Raw genomic sequence first — 25,605 nt, 5'->3', positions numbered from 1 at the left:
TTCCGCTGAAAACAGGAGTAGCCAGTGTTTTCAACGGAACTTACCTGTCTGTTTCATAAGTTAAACCGAAAGCAGTCGATGACTGTGTGCCATTGCGGAGGATTTAGAATCAGAAAATAACTTTACATGTTAGGGTAAGTTCGTTTTATTTTTTCATAGCTGTAATACTGATCATATACGCCTAAATACACTTGTTTTTTGGGTTTTTTTTTTGTCAAACGACATGTGTTGATGTTTGCCGATAGACTTGGTACTCGTGATACTTCACGGTGGAAACGTCCACTTATAAAATGGCTGAAAATGGTTACACTTAAGCAGTTTTTTTTCCCTAACAGGAGCAAAGCATCGATCGCGGTTGAGGGTGCCTTAGGAATAAAGTGCATATGTAATGTTCAAGGGCTTTTAAGCACCACCGCAGTCAGCATATTTTCTTTGGCAGAAATCTTACCCAAATAAACAGCTGAAGTGCGGCCTAGGGTGCGTAACTCGCTGCTTTACTACCATAGTACGATGCGTCGTTGAAGAAATCAACTAGTCACGACTGTTTTAAAATTTATTTGGCAACTTTTAGCACCTTTTGAAAAGTGCCTCAAACAATAAAAAGGAATATTTTCATCTAAATTACACAACAAGAGGAAACCATTGAACAGCTAGCCAGCCAAGCAGCACATCAGCCTGAGAGAGAGCTGAAGAAAGATGCCTATAATAGTACGTCATATGTGAATTAAGTTGCTAGTTGCAAATTAATTGTTCAATAATAATTGTTCATTTATGATAGGCTACAGCATGTTGTTTAAAAAAATTACACTTTAAGAAAAAAATACATAGAAAAATGGAAAAGGTAGGCTACTGGTAATTTTCTGCCAGGACATTATCCGTTAAGTTGTAACCCTAAAATACAAAATGCAATGCCTAATTTAAAATACAGGTAAAACACCCTGTGAAAAATCAATACAGATAATTTCTTCATATTAACACAGTACAATGTGCCCTATTTTTAGCACACTAACTACCAATACACTGCTTAAAACTATAATTGCTCACAATGTGTAATTTTACTAGTTAATATGAAAATACATAAAATGTAATTGTTCGAAAATGTGTAACTCTTCAATAATTCAATGTTGTATTTAAAGATAAAAACATCTGATCATAAAGAATGTTGTTTATATGTTGTTTATATTATTATAATATTATAAAATGTTAATATTATTTTTTACGAACAAATCTAAATTAACATGTTAAATCATATTTTTCACTGAGATTTGAGTTGTGTATTCTACACAATAATGCACTTTTTGCGTCATGGTTACGTAATGACGTCATCACGCGGTGACATCACAATGCCATTTAGCAACTTTTAGCAATATATCGACCTGCCTTTAGCATCTTCCCCTGAAAATTAGTTAGCAACACTGTCCCGAAACTGTATTGTCGCAAACCTATTGTTCAGCCATGTGAATGATTTCACGCAGGTGTCGGAGTAATAACTCCTTTGAATGAATCTGTTTGAGATCGAATTAATGCTATATATATATATATATATATATATATGTGTGTATATATATATATATATATATATATATATATATATATATATATATATGTGTATATATATGTGTATATATATATATATGTGTGTGTGTGTATATATATATATATATATATATATATATATATATATACACACACACATATATATATTTTTTTTTATTTTATTTATTTATTTATTAATATGTTGCTATAAAATTACAGACATGGCATCTAAAGGCTAAATTTTCTAAGGACTAATTTTTCTCAGTTATTTTGCTTTATTTCCAGATTCAATCACAGGCTCGTCCTTACCAGAACATATAATTATGCACATGTGCACTCTCCAAAAACCGTGCTTAAAATTTCTTGACAAACTAAAATATGTAATTGTACTTAATGTCAGCTTGCTTATTTGATAACGATTTATTTAGTCCACGTCATAAAAACAAGAAACTATACTTCTAACCACAGCTCGAGGCCAATATCCACAGCTTTTGGCGGCAATATGGCCAAAATTTGGCTAAGACACCAAAAGTCATTATTTTACCATATTTACACTAGACTTACCCTTATGAAAATTAAAGGGTTAGTTCACCCAAAACTGAAAATTCTGTCATTAATTACTCAACTTTATGTTGTTCTACTCCTGTAAGATCTTCGTTAATCTTCAGAACACAATTTAAGATATTTTTGATGAAATCTGATGAAATCCCTCCATAGAGATCCAAGGCCCAGAAAGGTAGGAAAAACATCATTAAAGTTTCCATGTGACTCTAGTGGCTTAAACTCAATTTTATGAAGCGACATGAGTGCTTTGTTTGCGGAAAAAAACAAACAAACAAGCAAACAAATAAAAACATAATTTACCACTTTACTTACAAAAATATTGATCTGCAACGTTCGTTCACGAGAGCTTCACGACGCATGTGTGTTCATCCTCTCAGAAAACCTCTCAGACTTCATCAAAAAGATCTTAATTTGTTACAATAGTGGAACAACATGAGGGTGAGTAATTAATGACAGAATTTTCATTGTTGGGTGAACTAACCCTTTAACCATGCTCCTACCACTACTACTACTACTACTACTAATATAAAAAAAAAAAAAAAAATGGTAATCAGTCCAGCAAAAACATGGTTGTCAAAACCCATAACATATCCAGAGTCCCCAGAAAGCAGCCGTGGTTGAACCTTATCTGTGCCAGAGTCTCATCTGTGAAAAGACCAACACAAGACCAACCCCATTTAGGACTCCTCAAATTTAGATATTCGTTAAAATAAGAGGTACTTCCTGAATAATTTAATTTAAAAAAATAGCTAATGATTGTAGGGGGTTGTGCTGTTTAATTTAAAACTCATTAAATTAATCCAGGTTTTTCATAAATGTGTAAAATCACATATTGAAGCACTCAGTGAAGTCTGTTAGTGGAACTATTAAAAAAGGATATCCAATTACTGTTCTCTTCCTCCACATACAGGCCTCAAATCATCTAGCAGGAAGAGAAGCAGAAACCTGCCTGTAAAATGAGTGTGAATGAGGAGAGAGAGGAGGAGGAGGAGGCTTCTGTTCACACTCAGAGAGCAGCATCTCCAGGATTCAGTTATGTGTCCATGAAGAGTAACAACTCCATTGGTCTGCCGCCTGATCTCAGTGATGGACCTGCTCTGAACTCTGACTCTGTGTAGTAGAAGTGAAATTATCTAATTATCATCGTGAATCACTCACTGAGGTTTATTTCTCTGAAAAGTAAATCACTTTATAAAGACAAAATGAAGGGATGCTGGCCACCCACAAAGGGTCTATCAGGAGTTTTTTACTTTTCATGTGAAGTATGAGCTTTAAGCTTAAATCATCACAATGATTTTTTCAACACTGAATGAAATGGAATTCTCTTTAAACCACAATCTTAAAGTGTGTCTCTGAGGTCCACTCCTCTCTTTAAAATCCTCCATTTTGATAGGCATGCCACATTCAAGACATGGAAGTAAACGGCCACTGCTATGATTGGGTAACAGTTTTACATATTACAATTTTTAATGTACCCGCCATTTGAAAAATTTTAATGTTGAACAAAATATCATTACATCATTACTACTTCATGTAGTATTTACAGTTGTGCTCAGAATTATTGGCATCCTTGGTAAATATGATCAAAGATGACTGTAAAAAAATTAATCTGCATTGTTTATCCTTTTGATCTTTAATTAATAAAGTTTGAAAAAAATCTGAACCTTTCATTGAAGAAAAGGAATTGAAAGTGCGGGGAAAATCACATTATGAAATTGTAAGGAAAGGACCAAAATTAGCTCAAATTAAATAATTAATTTATAGGGAATTATAAAGAGTTATTTAGTTTATGACCGAGCAACTGAATCGTCCAGCATTCATCTGCTCGAGCCGTAATAAGCTCTTGTAGCGGATATGAATATCCACTATCGTGAAAACACTGATTAGAGCTCAGTAACTTTAAAGGTGCCATCGAACGTTTTTTACAAGATGTAATATAAGTCTAAGGTGTCCCCTGAATGTGTCTGTGAAGTTTCAGCTCAAAATACCCCATAGATTTTTTTATAAATTTTTTTTAACTGCCTATTTTGGGGCATCATTAACTATGCGCCGATTCATGCTGCTGCCCCTTTAAATTCTCGTGCTCTCCGCCCTGGAGCTCGCGCTTGCCTTTAACAGCATAAACAAAGTTCACACAGCTAATATAACCCTCAAAATGGATCTTTACAAAGTGTTCGTCATGCATGCGTCAGATCATGTGAGTATAGTATTTATTTGGATGTTTACATTTGATTCTGAATGAGTTTGATAGTGCTCCGTGGCTAACGGGCTAAAGCTAACATTACACACTGTTGGAGAGATTTATAAAGAATGAAGTTGTGTTTATGAATTATACAGACTGCAAGTGTTTAAAAATGAAAATAGCGACAGCTCTTGTCTCCGTGAATACAGTAAGAAACGATGGTAACTTTAACCACATTTAACAGTGCATTAGCAACATGCTAACGAAACATTTAGAAAGACAGTTTACAAATATCACTAAAAATATCATGATATCATGGATCATGTCAGTAATTATTGCTCCATCTGCCATTTTTCGCTATTGTTCTTGCTTGCTTACCTAGTCTGATGATTCAGCTGTGCACATCCAGACGTCCTGCCCTTGTCTAATGCTTGATCATGGGCTGGCATATGCAAATATTGGGGGCGTACATATTAATGAACCCGACTGTTACGTAACAGTCGGTGTTATGTTGAGATTTGCCTGTTCTTTGGAGGTCTTTTTAACAAATGAGATTTACATAAGGAGGAAACAATGGAGTTTGAGACTCACTGTATGTCATTTCCATGTACTGAACTCTTGTTATTCAACTATGCCAAGATAAATTAAATTTTTAATTCTAGGGCACCTTTAAGATCAACAGTTTAAGACATTGAATTTTAGAAGCACATAATACAAGACACTTTCTTTTAAAATCTACAAGAGACTTTATTTATTCTAACTCAAACTAATCTAACACAAACACACGCGCACATTCACACATTCATACGCATTGCAGTAAGAAAGGAAATGAGAGAGAAATAGTTTTAAGAGAGAGAGAGTGATATGATGAACAGGATTCCTAGCAAAATATGCACTTCAAAGGACCTGACCTGAACGAACCATGAATCATTAATTTAATGCATCAGTTCAGCTATAGAATCTGGAGGTCTTTGCTTGAGTCGACTTTAAATGTGAATCTCCTCGTCGGCTTGGAGAGAAGCGTTTTCCAAGTTGATCATTTGTCTTTTCAGGTCTGGATGGTGGTTAGGTAAAAAACAATTAAGGATACAAAGAAGGCCTGCACTCTAAAAAGACTTTAATTGAAGTACACAGGAGATAAATTGACAAACGTTTCGGCTTTTTCCCCTTTGTCAGTGTAACAATTTCATTCACTCTCAATAATATTATAGAAAATGCACTCTAAATCCACAGATGTTTACAATCATGATTAAAACAATCAGATAATTAGTCCAAACTTCAGTTCAAGTCCATAATAGGTCACAATTAAAAAAATGACAAGAGTAAATCACGTATCTGACAAGATATACAATGATTCCCAAGGCACCAGAATAGATCTTTCAAAAATAAACACCAGAATAGCCCCATCATTAATAAAGAAATATAAATGGGATACAATAACACATCAGGCAGCAAGCTGTTGTACCCAAAGGAAAGACAAAATAAATAAATAAATGAAAAATAAAAATTATAAAAAACAAGAGAGGTCATAGTCTTCATTTAAACCTACAGGGGACATAGTTTTTAAATTGAACATCCAAAAAGCTTCTCTTCTCAAAAGTTTATTCTCAATGTTGCCACCACGGTGAGAATTCTTTACAATCTCAATACCTACACAAGTGAGTTGTTTAATACGATGATTAGATTCAATGAAATGTCTGGCAATCGGAGAGGTTACGTCGTGTCTGCGAATAGCTGATTTATGTTCACTAAATCAGGACCCTTAAAGGTCTTGATGTTTTTCCGACATACCCCAGTGGACATGGACACTGGAGTAGGTAAATCACATTATTACTTGAACATGTTATACATGATTTTATATGGAAAACTCTTTGTGTGGCAAGGCACATAAAGCTTTTGCACCTCAGAATAGAAAAACATGATGTGCAATTGCGGCATGGAAAACACCCCTGTATGTATGCTTTTTTGTCATCATATACGACATTGATCTAACTAGCATATTTGACAAGTTTTGAGATCAGTTAAAGCACGAAATAAACACGACTAGTAAACATCTAAAGGTATGTTAAAATATACAGTACAACATACTGAAATCCGTATCATGTCTCGTGTAACCAAAATTTTAAATATCCAAACAGGTCAAAAGATTTTAATTAGGGCTGTGACGGTATGGGATTTTTTTCTTACTGTGGCGAAGAAGCAACAAATCACGCAGTTAACCGCAAATTACGCCTATACAATAGTACTTTGAGGAAACAATTAAAAATATTCCACAAAATGAATAGTCATGTTTTGTTTGTTATATGTAATTTTTACGACTTTCCAAAAATATAGAAAGATTGCTTACACTGGTCAGAAGCGAGAAATATGTCAAATTTGCCATTACTCCCTCAGCCGTTGTATTAGAAACACCCTAGCAGCGTTAACACTCGCAGCATGAGTCGGGAATTGTGCATCTCAGGAGAATATTTGTTTGTTTGTGATTTTTTTTTTTTTTAAATACGTTTCAAGCTTTCTGTAGATGTATGTTTCATGTTTGTGCGATAATTATTCTCTGAGTTTCAGTTCATTTTTTAGACGTTTAAGAAAGATTCTTGCAGAGACAGATGAAAGCGTGTTCTGTTTTTTTTTTTTTTTTTTACAAAAGCATAAGGTTTTGTTTTTGTTGTCAGTGTACATAAATAAAAGTAGACCATTTGTAGTTTGTAATGATGTCTTGCACTAATCTGTATCGCCAAAAATGATGGAGTAGTAGGTCTATTTTAAGTTGTTTCAGCTGTCATGAGGAAAATGAAAACGTTGCCTATTTAGTTTCATATTTATGTTTAAATATGAGGCTATAGCCTAATATTAGTTTTTAAATTTCATTTACTTTGATTATGAAAAGTGAACAGCATGACTAAGATAGGCTAATAAGATGTGCAATATGTCGGGAGACATGCAGTGGGTCAGACATGATTTTGACCACTTCATTACGTTTTGTTTTGTAGTAAGCCTTTCTTTAAAGTGAATTTCATTTTGTATAAATTGTATCTTAATTTTAATCAATGTTTCATCAACCAATTGCCTGGATTTAATAAATAACAAGAAAACCAAGAATGTTGGGTGTGAACGTCATAATTAATTGATAAGATTCTAACAATATATTTTAGTTGAACATTATCTGTAGACATCACAAGTAATGGAACCTAGCGGTTAATTAATAATAATTAGACACTTGCACAAAATAAATCCCCTAGGCCAGGGGTCATCAACTATATTTGTCCAAGGGCCAGAATTTTTCACTGCAGACACTGTAAGGGCCAGATACTCGTAATATAAAATAAAATTCGAATTGTATCCTAATACTGTATGTTATTATTTGATATACTAATTCTAATTCCAAATTTATGTTATTTTTTTACATATTACCTGTACTGCAGCAAGCCACCAGGGGGCGATAGCGATATTTTAGGCTTCATATTTGTGAGGCTTTCAAGCTGTCCATCACTGTCACGCAATTGTGCGCAAATCCCAGGCAAGGAAAATTTTGACATTTGTGAAAAAATGAGCACGTGAAACAATAAAAGATGTTCAATGAGAGAACACGTTTATCGTCATTCTTGACTGAAGGCAGGCTATGGCACAAGCTACTTTTCAGAAGGCTTTTTGTTTCGTTAGATTAAAAATAAAAAACGGTTCTCATTCCCCCTTGAATAAGGCCGGCGACACACTGGCTGCGTGAGCGACTCAGCTGCGTGGCGTGTCCGTTTTTATTTCGGCTCCCATATTTAACAGGTTGGAGTTTGCACACTGAGACACGCGTCTCAGGCGCGCTCGAGCCACGCAGACCAGCACCGACGCGTGTTCCAGCAACGGGAGTGTTCTCTGGCTAGAGCGCAGAACAGCGGAGTTTGTGCATGTCTGAGCTTGTGTTTTGTTGCTTTGACATTGTGGAAAACAGAATAATAGACAAAATGTATTAGCATTTTTACCCGTTATTATCAATCTAAATTAATCTCGTTTTTAATTTAACTTAATTTCGTTTTTCTTTGTTTAAATTTCTGTGTCAATTTGTTAGTCAGAAAATTATTAGACTACCTTAAAAGTATTGCTTAATTTAACAGACCTGTGTGTGTGCGTTTTATATCACTAGTGCAGTGACCGTTCTCGGAGCATAAGCCCTGCCCGCGTGAGGTGCGCCGCTTCCCGCTCGCGCTGCTCTAACTGTAGTTTACTAAAAGTTTATTAATTCTGAATGTGTCGCGTCTCGCGTGTCCATCTATATTGCACCAAATGCGACACTGCACTCCCCTGTGAAGTCGATTGGATGAATGGTTCTCGAAATAATAAAAATGCAAACGGATATACAGACACAGATTCCTGCCTTTATTAGAGAGAAAAATATGTTCAGCCCCTCTCTCCGAAGCTTTGAATAGTCGATGTTCATCAAAAAATGGTATTCGCACCAGCCCTAAACTTTTTCCTCTTACAAGGCTATTCCTGAATTCAGTATTATTCTGGGGGCCGGATGGAAATCTCTGGCGGGCCGGATTTGGCCCGCGGGCCGCCAGTTGACGTTGCATGCCCTAGGCCTATATGTTTGGACTATATGTCCTATATGTCTAGAAGCACTTAACATAAGACAGAAGACAGTAAATTATGATAAACAATGATTATTGTTTTTATAGTTCATATCACACACCATATGCACTCCTTTAATGTTCATCAGCAAAAATGTGGTTATGCGCTAATCGTCACAGCCCTACTTTTAATGCAGATGAATTTTAAGGATTTGGAGCAATATTCACCTAATATACATATCATGCTGCTGCAGGAGCCTCATCAGTCCCTTGAAAGATCTTTAGTAGAGACTGATGAGAAAAGCATCTATAAAACACACGTTTCTCTGTTATACAGTAGGGGGCGCAATTACACATCTTCTGAAAGAGTACAGAATCTCCTGATCAAAAACATTGGTGAAGAAGCAGAAACAAGTGATAACATATGTAACACAGTTCGGAAATACGGGAAGAAGGAGGCGGGAACCGGTGAACGTTTAAACAAAGTTTAATATGTAAAATAAACAAATACCAAAACGAAAGTAAAATGCCTGCAGTTCCTCACGGACAACTGCCGGTCACACAAACATAACAGAACATAAAATAAAGTCCAGGCCTGGTCCTCTCTCGTCGCTCCCCTTTTATGCTTCCGGAGCTCCTCCGTGAGAGATTTGAGGCCTCGCGCTGTTCCCTCACAGCTCTCGCCCGCCCTGCTCGTCACACATATGTTCGCAGATGCATATCGAAAATAACATGATCACCAACATTACCAACAGCATATAAATCAAAACTGCCTAATGTTACTGAATGAAAATTCAACCCAGGATGAGCTGTAGGACTGTGCAGCTTTGGGGGTGTTGATGGACTTTATCTACTCCATTTATGCTTTGATCATCGTTCTGAATCTGATCTGGATGTAGTCTGACAAAAATGTGATTTTCTCAGCTTTTTGCTCAAAATGTTGGCTTTTTTTAAATAATGAAACTTATTCAAGTGTTGATATATAAAAAGAATGCATAAATTTAGAATAAAACTTTTTTTATTGTGTTTTCATTTAGTAGAGAATACAGATCAACTTTAAAGAAGCAATATGAACTTTTGATGCCTTTTTCTCAGTATCATCAGCAAGAAGAGAAAGAGAGCAGCATCTCCAGGATTCAGTTGTGTGTCCATGAAGAGTAACAACTCCATTGGTCTGCCGCCTGATCTCAGTGATGGATCTGCTGTGACCTCTGACTCTGTGTGAGTATCATGTGCAACTCTGTGTTTCATTCCCCTGAATTCAGAAATTGATAAATGCCCTTTGACCCTCTCTGAGTGTAATCATGTAGGGTGGTACATTTAAAACAAGAACCAAGATTGTACAGAAAGATTATAAAACAAACTTGTTTTATTTCTGCATTAAAGTTCTTTAGCCAGAAAGAATAAATCAACTGTTGTCCTTTTTATAACAAGTACATCACAGTAATAGTAATCATGATGTAAAGAGCATGACTTTAAAGAAAGAATCAGCAAGGCCTTTGATAAATATTTTTTTTTTTCTTTGTTGTTAGTGTTTCTCACTGTTATTTCTCTTTTGGATGTACGTGACTACAATCCTTTGAATATACAGGTCCATCATTTGCCTTTAAATTCCTGCTGTGCATTATTAATCTACAGTATATAGGAAACAATATTGTCTTAGAAAAGAGCCTTCAGGAACTTAATTTGTGATGTCTGGAAAAATTTGGTTACAGTTTATATCGATGGTCCACTTTAGTTTACAAAGCCCCACAAATTGATGCTGTGGGGAGATGGGGAGGGCACCTTAAGCATTTTAAAAATCTAACCCTATATAACAACAAACTGCCAAAACGAGGGAGAAACACGGAAGAACATTTAAACTGTCTAAGGATATTTTCAGTACATTTAAGAGCACTACAGTCTCTGAACAAATGACACATGTAAGTTTAACACAGAAAGAATAAAGCAGTTAAATTTTTGCCCATTCTTCTTTGAATTGTCAGTCTGTTTATTAACTTACATCGTCTTCTGTGTAGTAGAATAACCCATCGTGTCATTGCGGTCGTGATCAGACGTACAGTTCAGTGTCCTTTGCATAACGTTACATTTCATTTGAAGAAGACATGATGAAATATGTGCGCATACATGCTTCTGGTTCATGTTTAGAGCACTAGAGTATATGAAATAGGTCCATAAAAAACTTAAACACGCTCGCTCCGGTCTATATATCCATGTGGAGAAAGTTTATCTCATCACGGCGCTGCGCGCAGAAACCGCTCTCTCACGCGATGCGTGTAGTTTGAATTCTCCCCTGTAATCAAGGGCTGAATCCGAAATTGCCCCCTATATCCTCAAATAGGGCATTATTTGAGGCGACAGCCATTTGTAGTGGTGTCCGAAACCATAGTGGACGTTATTGAGTGCACTCATTCAATCTCACATTGCACCGCAATCGAGTGTACAGCCGATGTACACACATCAGCTGTCCGAATTCACTCACTCGTTTACATTCACTCTTTCAAGTGAGCAATATAAGTGGATAACGTAGTAGATCTTCTGTAGGTTGGAGGTACTTGAGTTATGCAGGTCAGGCGCTGATTGCTGGAGCCAAAGTCCTCTGCAGAAGCAGTTGGGCTGCTTGAAGGTCCGTGCGGTGAAAGGTTTACTCGCAAGAGTATAACCTTGGTCATGCTATTGTTCTTCCCTCTTCAGGTCAGAAACTCAGAACAAGGGTTTGTTCACTTGGGAAAGCTTTTATTACTAATCCCCGCCTTTTCTGCTGTGGTGATGTGATGTAATTGTAGCATTTCAGGTGTCTGTCAATCACATCCCACCTTTCCATACTGTGGAACTTGTTGCATTGTCCCAAAATAGACAGTTAAATAAAACAATGTCTTTAGAACCTTGGAAATAGTTTATTTATTTTCCAAACCTTTCTCAAAGTCTATGTGGCAGTGTTCTGATCTCATAGAGTCCAAACTTGATGTAAAGTTGTTGAGGTATCACCAAGATGTCCATTTCTGTGTCCATGGGTGAGATTACATTGGCTGTTATTACAAACAGTTTCCTGTCCATTTTTGTGGTTTTAACCCAATATAGAGATTGTCTTTCTCTAGGAGCATTTCATTGTTCTTGCTGTTCTCTAGCCAGAAGGGGTTTGTTGGCCCTGGCAGTCCATGATCGTTCACACCTTGATCTTAGGCGTGATTGTTAAGAAGCATCACCTGTGCAATGCTCCGGTCTCTTATCTCTCACAGAGGAGCTCTGGAAACATAAAAGGAGGAGCGACGACATTGAAGGATGAGAGAGGTTCAGGCCTGGACAAAATGACAATTTTCACCTGAGATTTGGAGTAAAATTACAGGGGGGTAAAAATGACTTTAGAAAGATGGCAGCATCATTATTTTATTTTTACACAGGGATTGGTCTGTTAGTTAAATCTGTTGATTTTAGCAATCTGTTTTTCATTATATGCCAACAGTGACAATTCAAAAGTGGAAAAAAGAAAAAAAAAAGCACTTCTCGTGTTTTTTGACCTTAGTTTGCAAGCCTTTAACTCAAGAATAATTAAAGATATCTTAATATCCTTTTAGATTTTTAACAGACATTTGCTTTGGTATATTCATCTTCAAAGGCCCCATATGGTACAGTGCCAGAGATGTGGAGATTTCAATGTGGATCCATGAGTGAATTGGTCAATTGAACACATTTGCAGTGATTAAAAACCGAATATGGGTCACTTTGAATACAGCTGATGCTTTTTTCTTTTAAAGTGAAATATCTGAAGAACAAATAATGTAAATAAATGTATCTTGTGTTTTTCTATCAACACAATTGCATAGAATATACCTGAGTGCCATAAATATTACTTTTCCAAAGTTTGTATGCCTGTAACTCTAAAAGTTTTCTAAATATTATTCTGATTCTTAAACTTTTTTTTTTTTTTTTTTTTTTTAAATCATTATCAAGGCCATATATGGTTCAATCCCATATATATGGGGATCTCAGTTCAGCTTCAGGTTCAATTTGTTGTATTTTGCCCATTTTCAATGGTCAGAAACCAAATGCGGTTTACTTTGCACTAGTTTTGGGTGATATGATCCATTTTCATATCGTCCTATAGTCAGCCTGTGAGATTGGCGATACATGATATTATAGTGCGGGGGCCTTACTTATTTGGTTAGGTTTTTACCAGTAGTGAGATAAAACCTAATCTTTTGTGCAGGGTATACATGACTAGGAGTATTTTATTTATTATGTCTGTTGTGATGCTAAATGAAGCATTCAAATCTGAGGAATATTTCAACATGTCAGTGGAAATTTTACATTATCCTCTCATGCCTTTACAGATGCAGGATTTTGACTGTACTTCTGCAAGAGAAGGGTCAAGAAAGAGTCTGAGTTTGCGATTATATTTCCTCCTCCCTAGCAACCACGAAAAGCTCCCTCTGTCTGGATATGCTTAAATGAACACTATAGGCTAAGGATGCTTTGCTGTCATATAGCCTATCACATATGCACACATCAATAATCCCAAAGAATGCAGGGTACAGGGTTTACAGAGTAAGGGGCAAAAATCTAGCTGAGTCGATAGGTTTATGCTTAAGCCATTTATGACTTTACTCTAATTTTCTAAAAGAAAAGCCGGTTACCACGTTTACATGAGCACATGCATTGTTGGCTTAAGCACAATCAAGTTAAGAACGCGCATGTAAATGCGCTCACTTATTCTCTGAAAGAGAAAGCAAAAACTGACCAAGCCTTTGGCATCTGTTGCTGCATTAACAGAGCATTCTCTCAGAGACGATGATGACAAAAAGCTGATAATGGTAGCCTATATCAACTAGGGGGTAGCAGAAAATGTGTGTTTTAGTTTCAAACACTAGGAGTGAAATGTTACAAATTCACCCCATAGTCTGGGTTGGTTGTAACATACCCTGGGGTTAGATGTAACATTATGATATCCAGGGGTGAGATGTAGCATTATCAAAAAAGGATTATGACCAAAAAAAAAAAAATTAGTTTTGAAAGCTTTTTACTCAATGCAGACTTTTTAAGTGGAGTCAGTGGTGGCCAGTGGTGTCCAATCCTGTTCTTGGAGGGCCACCATCCTGCAGAGTTCAGCACCAACCCCAATTAACACACCTGAACCAGCTAATAAAGGTCTACTAGAAACAAAGGCTGTGTCCGAAATCACCCCCTATACCCTTAAATAGGGCACTATTTGAGGGGACAGCCATTTGTAGCGGTGTCCGAAACCATAGTGGACGATGTTGAGTGCACTCATTCAATCCCACAATGCACCACAATAACGAGTTTACAGCCGATGCACGCTCAACGGCTTGAGAATACATCCATTCATTTTCCAAACCGCGCTGGTCCAACATAGTATAAATTCCTTTTTAAATTGATCATTAAATTGTTTAATTAAGGTTTGTACATGCTAGTTTCCATGGCAGAGTTCAACATAAATATTCATTACTACTGGAGCTGCCAGTTTGCAACGTTTCAAATTATTATATTATACAGCAAGCACAAACTATGCAAAAATGGCAGACCTTCCGGTGCACTCAGTGTCCGATTTCACTCACTCCTTTCATTGACTCCTTCAAGTGGACTATACTAGTGAAGTAAAGTAGGGAATAGTGAATGAGGGTATAGGGGGCAATTTTGGACACAGCAAAAGAGTATAGAGCCCAAGAGGCGACATTCTGATACTTTTTGGGTAACAGCCACTAGATGGCGCTCCGGTTGCGCGGCCGCCATTATGGGGTGAAAATGCTAACTGGACCATAGAATCCTTCACATCTTACGCACTCAAAATCGTCGAATTTCACTGCCAAATCAGAAGCGCAATAGAACAGTTTTTTTTTTTTTTAATTAAGTCACCAGTCAATTTTATGGCTCCTACAGTAAATGTTGTATTGTCTTATATATTTTTAATTTTACCAGTTGTGGAATCCAACCATTCATCGATCTGAGGTAATGTAGTTAGCTATTTTGAGCATTTCCATTTTATGCAACTTTACACATTTATTAACAGTAAATTAATAATTAATAAATTTAAGATCATGTTTGCAGCGAACAATATAGATCAGACCTAGTGGAGTAATAGTAATAATAGTATCACTCCACTAGGTCTGAATTGAAATAGGCTATATTGTACATTTTAATGGATCACGCTACAAACATAACGGTGATACATGATGCATTGCTGTGTCCGTTATTGCATAATTCCCACTTTTGGACACTTTTGCTTTAACAGAAATTAGACAAAACAAGTTGAATGTCAAGAGTCCCCAACTAAGCAAGCCAGAGGCAACACCGGGAAGGAACCCAAACTTCATCAGGTGACAAAAATGGAGGAAAAAACCTTGAGAGAAACCAGGCTCAGTTGGGAGGCCAGTTCTCCTCTGGCCAACAATGAACAGTGCATGATTTTGATTCAAGCAGCTTTATGGGTCATACGTCAGATTGGGATCAGAATAGTCAAATATTTAATCCAGTTCCATCTGGTTGAATATCAGATTCATCACGCTGGCATGGAAACGGTTTTGTTGAAGATTCAGTATTAATTGTTCTTCAGACATTCCTCTTTAAACAATAAGTATCTGCTGTTTGAAAAGTTACCTACATGTGGTTTTTGTTTATTGAAAATGTGTAAAATTCAACTACATGTTGGTATGCCCATATCTATGTGATTGAATAAAGGACATTAAAAATTAAGATGCAAAAAGAAAAGTTTATTAGGAATGAGTATCTGGAAAGATACTGAGGTATGTTTAATACTTTTAGAGTTAAAGGCATGCAAACTTTGGGGAAAAAAAAAAAAAAAAAAAAAAAAAAAAAAAAAAAAATATATATATATATATATATATATATATATATATATATATAATTATTCGTTCAGATATTCCTATTTAAAAGAAAGAAAGAAAAATCAACTGTTTGCAAAGTAACCCACATTTAGTTTTTGCCCACTGAAAATGTATATAATTGACCAATTTACTCATGAAACCTCACTGACATGTCCATATCTCTGGCACTGAACCATCACGGGCCTTTAAAGCTGCAGTAGGTAACTTTTTTAAAAATGTATTTTTTACATATTTGTTAAACCTGTCATTATGTCCTGACAGTAGAATATGAGACAGATAATCTGTGAAAAAATCAAGCTCCTCTGGCTCCTCCCAGTGGTCCTATTGCCATTTGCAGAAATACACCGCTCCCGGTAAGAAACAACCAATCAGAGCCAGGAGGAGTGTCTTAGCAGTGTCAATCAAGCTCGCGTGCGCGCTGATCATGCTCCTCTCATGCACAGCGCCAGCGCCTACAGGCGTCAAATTCAAGATTACCGGTGTGCCGCAGCTTTGCTTATGCTGGACAAACAATCCAAACTGCCAATTCCTCGAGTGGCACCTGCTCATAAAATAAAGATGGGTAAACGGAAAAAGACAGATGACGATGATAAAAAAGCCAAAAATAAAGAATTAGATAGAGCCCGAAATAAAACAAGGGTAAATATCGGAGCGGCTTTTCCGAGGTGGAGGGAGCTACGTGTCCTGAAAGGATTAAAAACCGATGCAGAGTTAGCCACATTTCTGCTTGACAAGTAAGTATCCCTGCTTGATTTGTTTCATTTTTTAAGAACTACACAACTAAGATAATTTCAAAACAGGCCTGCCCGTCCCCTGCCTGATGCTCCGTGCACACCACGGCTTCCTCTTCGCCCCGCCCGTTGACTCCTCGAAGTCGCTGTGGGTGTGAATTCCTCGTCGGAGCCCATTGACTCGGTGTCAAAACTCTAGCCGCATAACATACAGATAAAATGTCACGCACTGTGCAAAGCAACTATTGAAACCTACTAATTCACTGGCTTGTCATGTTGCTGAAATAATGTATTAGCAAACCTTATTTAGCATTACATATCGATAGAATAATTACTTGCATACTGTAACGTTAGTTACCGTTATATCTTACTAGCTATTTATTACTTATAGAAATAGTGCAACGTCATATAGTTACATTACATGTATTACAAAATACGTAATGTTTTGAGGACCAAGTTTGTAGTCAAAGTATGGGCAGGCCATAGTCAGTGTAAATCATATTGTTGATGTTTCGTCTGTACCAGTGAATGTGCCATAACTGTTTATCCGCCTTACTAGCCTGCGCGTTCACGGCAGGCTCCGTTGTGATGGGGGAGGAGCTGTGGAGGGAGGGCTGTAGCGCAGCATAGAGCAAGGGGGAGTGACCTGTGAGTTGTGCTTGTTCAAATTTTCAGGCTAAGTCAATGTTTTCTAAAAACTCCCTACAGCAGCTTTAAAATAAAGATACCAAGAACCAGAATCTAAAAGGATATTAAGATATTTTTAATAATTTTTGAGTTGGGGCAACAAAACCTTTTCCTGTTTTGAACTGTCACTTTTGGCATATAATGAAACTAAGATTGCTAAAGTAAATAGATTTAACTAATAGACCCACTAATCTATGTGTAAAAATAAAATAATGATGCTGCCATCTTTCTAGATTCATTTATACCCCCCTGTAATTTGGCTCAAAATCTCAGGTGAAAATTGTCATTTTTTTCCCTTCTCTACAAAATAGTGGATTACTTAGTAATATACATTCATGCCATTTAATATTTTGGCTTTCTTCTTCATTTATGTATTTCTTTCAAAAGATGAAAAATGATCAAAATCAACATTTTTATCCAGGGACTTGACACTGTTGGAAATCTCAGAAGCATAGACCAGGAGACTTTGGGATCTCTTGAAGCAGAAGTTACTCTTTATTGAGAAACACGCTGTGCGTCGCTGTGGTCATCCAAAATCTAACTAAGGCAGTGACTTGGTGGTTCATATACATTCAAGGGGGAGGGATACATAGAGTAGAGGTGTGGACAATCTAAACAAAGGATGCAAATGCAGTACAGGAATCAGATCATTCCCTACATTTCCCAGCCATGATCTAATCAACATAAATGTGTCATTCAAATGCATAGGTGCTAATCCAATCAGTCTGACAGTATCACCCATACCTTTACATTATCATAGAGACAAAGGCACTGCTGTATCTTGAGCTTGTCCTGCCAAATGGTCAGGATGTAGGATCCGCAGATCTTAAACAGATTCTTAAATTTGTAATTCCACAACACAAAATTACCCTATATTCAGCATAATGTTAAGGAGCATCAAAATAAAGAATTTTCAGATATTAAGTAGACCAGGGTGTCCAAGCTCGGTCCTGGAGGGCCACTGTCCTGCAGAGTTTAGCTCAAACTTGCCTCAACACAACTGCCTTAAAGTTTCTAGTATGCCTAATTAGACCTTGATTAGCTGGTTCAGGTGTGTTTAATTGGGGTTGGAGCTAAACTGTGCAGCACAGTGGCCCTCCAGGACTGAGTTTGGACACCCCTGAAGTAAATGGTCTACTTATACTCTAATGGCTGATAGTTGATATTTAGGTGCAAAGTTACTTATAGTTAACATAATGTCTAAAGGAGACCATCAAAATAGTGTTACCATAAATTAGCCACAGTAGTGTAACGATGTAGCGGTTCGTACAGTTATTAATCAATTTATGGATGAAATATGAATATAATAATTCATAAAGCATTATGAATAAATTATGATTCATATATCGACCCAATGGGGAATTAAACATATATTGTGAATTAATTACAACGAATTATAATCAATTACATATATGCTTAGTTCTGGTTTACTAATTATTTAGAGAAACTGTTAGTTTGTCCGGCAAACCGTTGCTTCTCATAGAATATTATGAACGGAGTTATTCTCTGGCCAATGAGAATAAATTCCTATTATAGCATCAAAGCATAAAACGATCGAAAAACGTTAAAGTGACTTGGTCTTCAGTTGAAAGAACAAACAGAACAATCGAGCGTGAATAACGTTTTAATATATGCAAACTACGAATACAGAGGTTATACGTCTAAATATATATACAAGAATATACACACATATGTACAAGAGTGGAAGTAGAGAAGGAAAGAGAGAAGGCAAGTAGCAAACTTACAAAACAGTCCTTGAGGCCAGCGCGGAAATCAGTTTCATCATCTAAGATTGAGAAACGGCAGTATACTTGCATTGGTTGGGCGTGTCGAATTTCAGTTTAGCGCTGGTGCAGTTCTTTGGCTTCTTCCGTTCCGCGGGAAGGTTTGAACTGAGGACTTGAGAGTGAGTTTCGCTGGAAGATGGCGGTCCCGAAGCTGAGCGCGATGGTAGCGCGTGGTCACCGGAGACGTCCGGGAGAAACGGGCACGAGGTGCTCGTGAGACAATCGGGAGACTCAAAGAGAGAACAAAGGAGAAGGTGTGTGTCGTTGTTTTTATGGAAACCCAAGCTAACACACCTCCTGAATTGTAGCGACCAATAGATGCGCAGCACTATTTGGCGGGCAAAGTTCCATTGTTTGGTCTCCTAGCTGAATTTGCATACTTAATGACTATCAGATCGGATTTCGAGATGGAGTGCTTTCTTCACAGTATCATTAAACACAGAAAAATGCATTTGTCAGCTATGTGACATACCTCAGTGAATAGCTCGAGTCCGGAGCTTTACGGAGAGATCAAACTCGATACATCAGAAATGCATATAAAAGAAGTTATGGTTTACAGACAAGATTCCACTATTAAAATGCACACTAGCACAAATACACTCATTTAAACACTAGGAAACATGCATAGGCCCTAAAATACATGATGGATATATTTCAGCATAGTTGTATTCTACATATACAGTCAAAAATGTATGATTGTGTGTTTCTGTATGTGTCGGTGTGTGTGTTTTTGTGTGTGCCTGTGTGTGTGGGTGTTGGAATGTGGATCTGGTCAGTCTCTGGGGGAGGTGCTCCTTTTGAAGTCACCAAAGTGAGGAAGTTGGAGTTTTCTGTTTACCCTCACAGGTCCACAAACCTGCCGAAAGTCACAGTCGGTCGGAGCCGATTTAGTGATTTATAAACACAGTTCATCAGGTTAAAAGCGTTCTGAAAACTCCAAAGTTTATTGATTATCCTGATACGTGTGCATATGCTACAGATCCCCCCTTCGGCCACCGAAGTTCCCGTGCGATCTTCGTTGGACGGTAACCAAGTTCGATGGCACATGGATCCGGATGGTCACGCAGCAGGTGGTTCCTACTGGTCCTTGAGGGAGGGCAGATAAGCACTTGTCCATGGACTCTTGCATCCCTTTGATCCCTTTGGATAGGATGAAGGCCAGACCCAGGGTGTACTTGATTGCCATGGAGAGGCAACGGGTTGTGTTGGCAGGAGTCCAAGCTTGGGCTTTAGGTGAGCTGGACAGGACATGCAGTCGTGAGAGTGCTTGGAGGGCTGCATCGATAGGAGTACTGTCACTTAGCTGGGACCCCCCTTTGTCAATCCTCAGTTCCAGTCCTGGATCTAAGGTGTGATGGTGATTCCTGGAGGAGGATGGGATTTCCAGTTCTGACTGGTCCTCTTTGCTTGAGAGACAGTGCACTGCCAGATGGCTGCGGTGAAGGATGGAACCCTGGATCCACTTACTTGGATTGGGCAGGTTGACACGAGTGGCGGTGTTGCGCTGATTGTAGGTTAGGGTGGCAGCATGAGTGGGGGTGTGGACGAGCAGTTGATCACCCACAATCTCGGCTTGTGTTCCGATGACTGGGGTGCGAGGCTTGGCCTCGGCAGGGCAGCGTGTGTCGCTGGTCATGGGCTGCAACCGGCCCATTCCTTCAGTGTGGTTTCTGAGGAAGAGCTGGTTAGGGGAGAAGTACTGAAAGTCTTTGGTGAAACTACGCCTGCAAAAGTGGGGAGCCAGGCACAGCCGTGGGTTGCTGTTGTGGTGGGCTACCACATCTGAGGTGTGTTTCTTGGCATGGGTGTTACATTGCCACCACCTGATATTGACCTTGTCTTTGGGTCTGGAGATGTTATCCTTTTCATAGCCACTCTGTCCATAGAGAAGCTAACTTCTCGCAGCAGGTCTGTCATCAGAGCTATGACCAGCTGATTTTGGGCAAAGTCATTTTGGAAGACTGTAAACAGTTGCTTCCTTGAGTTCGCCGTTTGGATCAGCAAGAAACTGTGAGTACAGAGAGCAGCCACAATACCTTTCCGGGATTTGCAGATGGTTTGCAGGGTTTGGCTCTGTGTTGCGAGTTGTTCTCTCAGCTGTAGGCGGAGCTTGTTGCGATGCTGATGAGTGGGGTAGGCAGTACTTTCATTGAGAAAGAATGAAGGAAGGAAAAAGAAAGAAAGAAGGAAAGAACAAAAGAGGGAAAAGAAAGAAAGAAGGCAGGACGGAAGGAAGGAAAGAAAGAAAGAAAGAAAGAAAGAAAGAAAGAAAGAAAGAAAGAAAGAAAGAAAGAAAGAAAGGATAAAAAGAGAAAGAAGAAAGAATGGAATGAAAGACAAAAAGATAGAAACAGAGAGAAAGAAAGTGAGAAAAATGAAAGAAAGAGAAAGAATGTGAGTGAGAAAAAAATAAGGAAAATAAATAAAGAGAAAAAGTGAGAAAGAAAAAGAATGAAAGAGAGTAAGAAAGAAAGGAAAAATAAAGATAATAAAGAAAAAATAAAGAAAGTAAGAAAGGCCAAAAGAAAGAAAGAGAAAGGAGAGCATTTGTTCAGAATATGAGAAACTTCTGTGTTTCTGTGTTTGTATGTAATAACACTCTCTCTCTCTCTCTCTCTCTCTCTCTCTCTCTCTCTCTCTGTGTGTGTGTGTGTGTGTGTGTGTGTGTGTGTGTGTGTGTGTGTGTGTGTGTTTTCTAGTGTGGATCACAGAAGAGAGTTCATGATAACATCAAGATTACACAAATGTAAGTCTTCAATCACAGTTTGAGTGTTTGTTGTTGTAAATGTTGTTGTTGTAAATGTTGTTCTTGTGTTCAGACGCCTGTGATCTCACACTGGATCCAAACACAGTGAACCATTACCTCGTTCTGTCTGAGAAGAACAGGAAGGTGACGGATATGGGACAGAATCAGTCATATCCTGATCATCCAGAGAGATTTGATCATTATCCTCAGGTTCTGTGTGGAGAGACTCTGACTGGACGCTGTTACTGGGAGGCTGAATGGAGTGGAGATGCTGAAATATCAGTGGCTTATAAAGGAATCGAGAGGAAAGGAAACAGTGATGACTGTTGGTTTGGACGTAATGAGAAGTCCTGGAGTCTGATCTGCTCTGATCACAGATTCACTGTCATTCACAATAATAATGAAACTGTCATATCTTCTTCTTCAGTCAGTAAGAGAGTGGGAGTGTTTGTGGACGTGTCGGTCGGCACTCTGTCCTTCTACAGCGTCTCTGACACACACACACTCACACACTTACACACATTCACACACACATTCACTGATCAACCCCTCTGTGCTGGATTTGGACTTGATTATTCAAACTCTTCAGTGTCTCTGTGTCACATTAAACAACACTGACTGACACACACACACACAAACGCAATCACACACACACACAGAATCATGAGTTCAGATAAATAGAGGTGATTTTCCTAAGACAGAGAGCTGAAACAGATTCACTTTGAGATCTTTTGACCTGATACTGAAACACAGAACTGAATTCACTGAATCACACACAGACTGACTGTACTATCACAATATAAAGGTCTATTATAGAAATCAAGACTAAATTACTAAATTTAATGGGGGTCAGCTGGTGAGAGCTGCAGGTAAACTTCACTCCGTTGATCTCAAGAGATCCAGCAGTGACTGACATCAGAGACTACGGTCTTTAGCGTCTTTTGTTAGATTTTGTTGTATTTGGCCGTGCAGTCGTTTGGGTGGCTCGCCAATGTATTCGATTTCTCTAATACATAAAATAAGTAAGCTCGACCAGAGTTCTTGTGGGGAGAAGAATTTATTGAAGGTAGTAGTGTAGGACAGTTCTTCAGTGGCGATGTTAGCGTCAGCCTTCAAAATACCTTAACCCAAAGTTCTGTCTGTGGGACAGAACTTTATACAAGAGATAAAAAGGGCTACAAACAATAGTCATTCACACCCATCAGTTGCTGTGGGCCATACAGTATGTCTGTAGGGCCATTCGGTTCACACCTTTACAAACACAGAGTTGATTGCATCTGAGGCACAGTCACAATGCAAATGCATCTAACCAAAGACAATGAAAATACACATAATCTTTCACTTTGTTAGTGCTCCTGCCTCCCATGACGGAGACTCTGGTTCGAATCCCACTCAAAACATGTCCAGCAGACATATACACAACAAGAACGGGAAAATTAGGAACCACGTGACTGAGAAAAGAATGTGTTGATTAATGTGAGAAGAGGAAACCTGTTCACCAACATCTGACATTTCTCTGTTTCAGAGTGTATGTTTCTCCAGATGTTTCTCGTGTCTTGATAAAGAGGTCATTTTGTTGTTGTCTTCTGCTCTCACTACATGTATAACTAAGAGGAAAATCCTTGAGTTTCTTCATCTAGCATGTGTTGACAGCTGATTCTCCTGACATCCTGGACACACTTGGAGAAATAAAGACGAATTATAATGTGCTTTAATGTGTTTGAACACACTGGACTCGTCCTTCATCAGAGGGTTTTTATGGCGCTGATGAAGATCATCTTTGGGACAGTTATCATCACTGCGGGTCTGATGGAGCTGCTCAGTCCTGAACACTGACATTATACATGTATACATACTGACATTAACAAAAAATTGTAATCGAGTCATTAGATGTTGGAAAAGATGTTACAAAGTACTGCTGGAGAAAAGTATTTATATAAAAATACACTTCAGACGCAAAACCTTGCAGTTAAAATCATGAACCTCATCTGTATGAATTGGTTTGCTATATAATGTTATAATTTTAACCATGTTTAATGTTTTTTGTTGTTGTTAAAACAAACATCTGTCTGCAAGACCTCAATGATATTGATATCATTAGATATTTTGTATTATCGGTTTCAAACGTAATAAATTTATAAACGTTGTATAATTGTTCTTGCCATAACTTTACAGAATGAATAAAATCATGAACACAGACCCCATACTTTCAGTGATTCATGTGTTCTGTAAGATACTAAAAGAAGAAATGAAAGAGTTGAGATGTTTCAGTGAGTGGATCCTCACAACCTTAGAAATGATAAAACCTCATTATCAGAGGAACAAAAATGAAAATTCTGCCGTCATTTACTCTCCATCATGTCGTTCCAAACTTTCGTTCATCTTTGAAACACAAATAAAGATATTTTTAAAGGGTTAGTTCACTCAAAAATGCAAATAATGTAATTTATTACTTGGGTCATTCTACAGAAACGTCCACTTTTGGTATGACAAAATGTCCTAAAATGTGTTTCTTTTTCTAACATTTAAACTTAGACCACATTATTATATTACACTTTGACTTTATGAATACACATAAATGACAGCTTAATGATTTTTTTTTTTTTTTTTTTTTGTGCATTTATTTAAAGACAACATGTACCCATGTTATTGTCACTGGTGGTACCTTCCTTCTCTGGCATTTTTAAACTTTTTTTTTTTTTTTAAATATTGCATATTGCACATGCAGTCAGAGTTAGAATAATAATGATAATGCAAAAAATAAGGAGATTGCGTTTTTTTTAATCAGGTTAGTTAAAAGTGTGATTGAATGATGTTAATTCAATTTCGCAACCATGTATTTGCTATAACAATGAAATTATGTGCAAAACAGTTATAAAAAAGTAATGATGCAATCCTTTAAATCTTAATTCTTGAGTGTTGCAGAATTCAATGAATGTAAAATTATTACCATGTCACATATGACACATTTTATTTAATGTGAAAAAACAGTAACACCAGTGACACAATGAATCACCAGTGACGTATACACAAGACCAAAGATCCTTATTCTTCAACTAGAATTAAGTAGATGGAACTACATTTTTACATTTGGTATACAATCAAAGACTATCATTGACACTTAGTGAAAGCAGTCAGAAAAAGATCATAAATTGATCTTAATGAATTTAGCCATAAACCCTTAATTTAGCCATATCTGACCAAAGGAGGATTAACAATGAGAAAGAAAAGTTATAATCATGTAATCTTAGTGCTATTTTATGCAAAAGAACTTAATGAATAGCTTTAAATAAAGTTTATCAATAAACGGGTAACACCAGTGACAATTTTGATGAAAAATGCATTTTACAAAATGGCTGCTGCAGGTATCAATGCAGGTAGTTTTTTATAATTCCCTAGCAATAAAGTAGGTCACACCTGTGACTTCAACTAAAAGCTTCATATGAAATTATGATTTTCTGATTAAAATTTCTGATAACTGAAAAGAGACAGATTGGCCTTTCTTCATTGATCTTCAGGAAATAGAAGGAAGTCAAGTGATGTCATCAGTGTGATTTTTTTTCTTTCAAAATAAGAGATTTTTGTTAAAGGTAACACCAGTGACACAACACCAGGGGGACCACTACATTCATTATATATTTTATAATATTTATTTAGCATTTGGTTTTTAAATGTCATTTACATCATATATTTGATAGTTATGGATACATTATTGTATTTGAAATGGTAGAAAAGCCTGTTTCTGAGCTCAAAATAAAGCACTTTTCCTCTGTACATGACTGTGGGGACGAGCACTTCTGTGGTGTTTGGAATTTTTATAATTAATTAAAAAACAAATATTGCCACATTGATGGCTCAAGAAGGCTTAATTGTTCAAATAACATATTGTTTCATATTAAAATATATATTAAAAAAAAATTGTAATCCTAAAGTTTTTCAAGTGTAATATT

The 25,605-nt window shown here is 37.3% G+C and overlaps 1 protein-coding gene across 2 annotated transcripts; it reads left to right on the top strand.

Annotated features, from left to right (window-relative positions):
• On the top strand, positions 1-23,852 carry LOC125267923 (stonustoxin subunit beta). Of its 2 annotated transcripts, XM_048189997.1 has the most exons (5): positions 1-134; positions 3,011-3,541; positions 9,940-10,065; positions 21,609-21,655; positions 21,729-23,852. In XM_048189997.1, the coding sequence occupies exons 2-5, from the start codon at positions 3,534-3,536 to the stop codon at positions 22,271-22,273; spliced, it is 726 nt and encodes a 241-aa protein (XP_048045954.1). In that variant the 5' UTR covers positions 1-134; positions 3,011-3,533; the 3' UTR covers positions 22,274-23,852. The 2 variants fall into 2 exon arrangements, with proteins under 2 accessions (XP_048045954.1, XP_048045962.1); XM_048190005.1 differs by lacking the exon at positions 3,011-3,541 and having other exon boundaries at positions 59-134.
• The last annotated feature ends 1,753 nt before the right edge of the window (positions 23,853-25,605 follow it).

This window comes from Megalobrama amblycephala, linkage group LG1 (genome assembly GCF_018812025.1).
Source record: "Megalobrama amblycephala isolate DHTTF-2021 linkage group LG1, ASM1881202v1, whole genome shotgun sequence".
NCBI lineage: Eukaryota > Metazoa > Chordata > Actinopteri > Cypriniformes > Xenocyprididae > Megalobrama > Megalobrama amblycephala.
The sequence above is the reverse complement of the archived record's forward strand: the minus strand, read 5'-3'. Positions and strand labels throughout refer to the sequence as shown.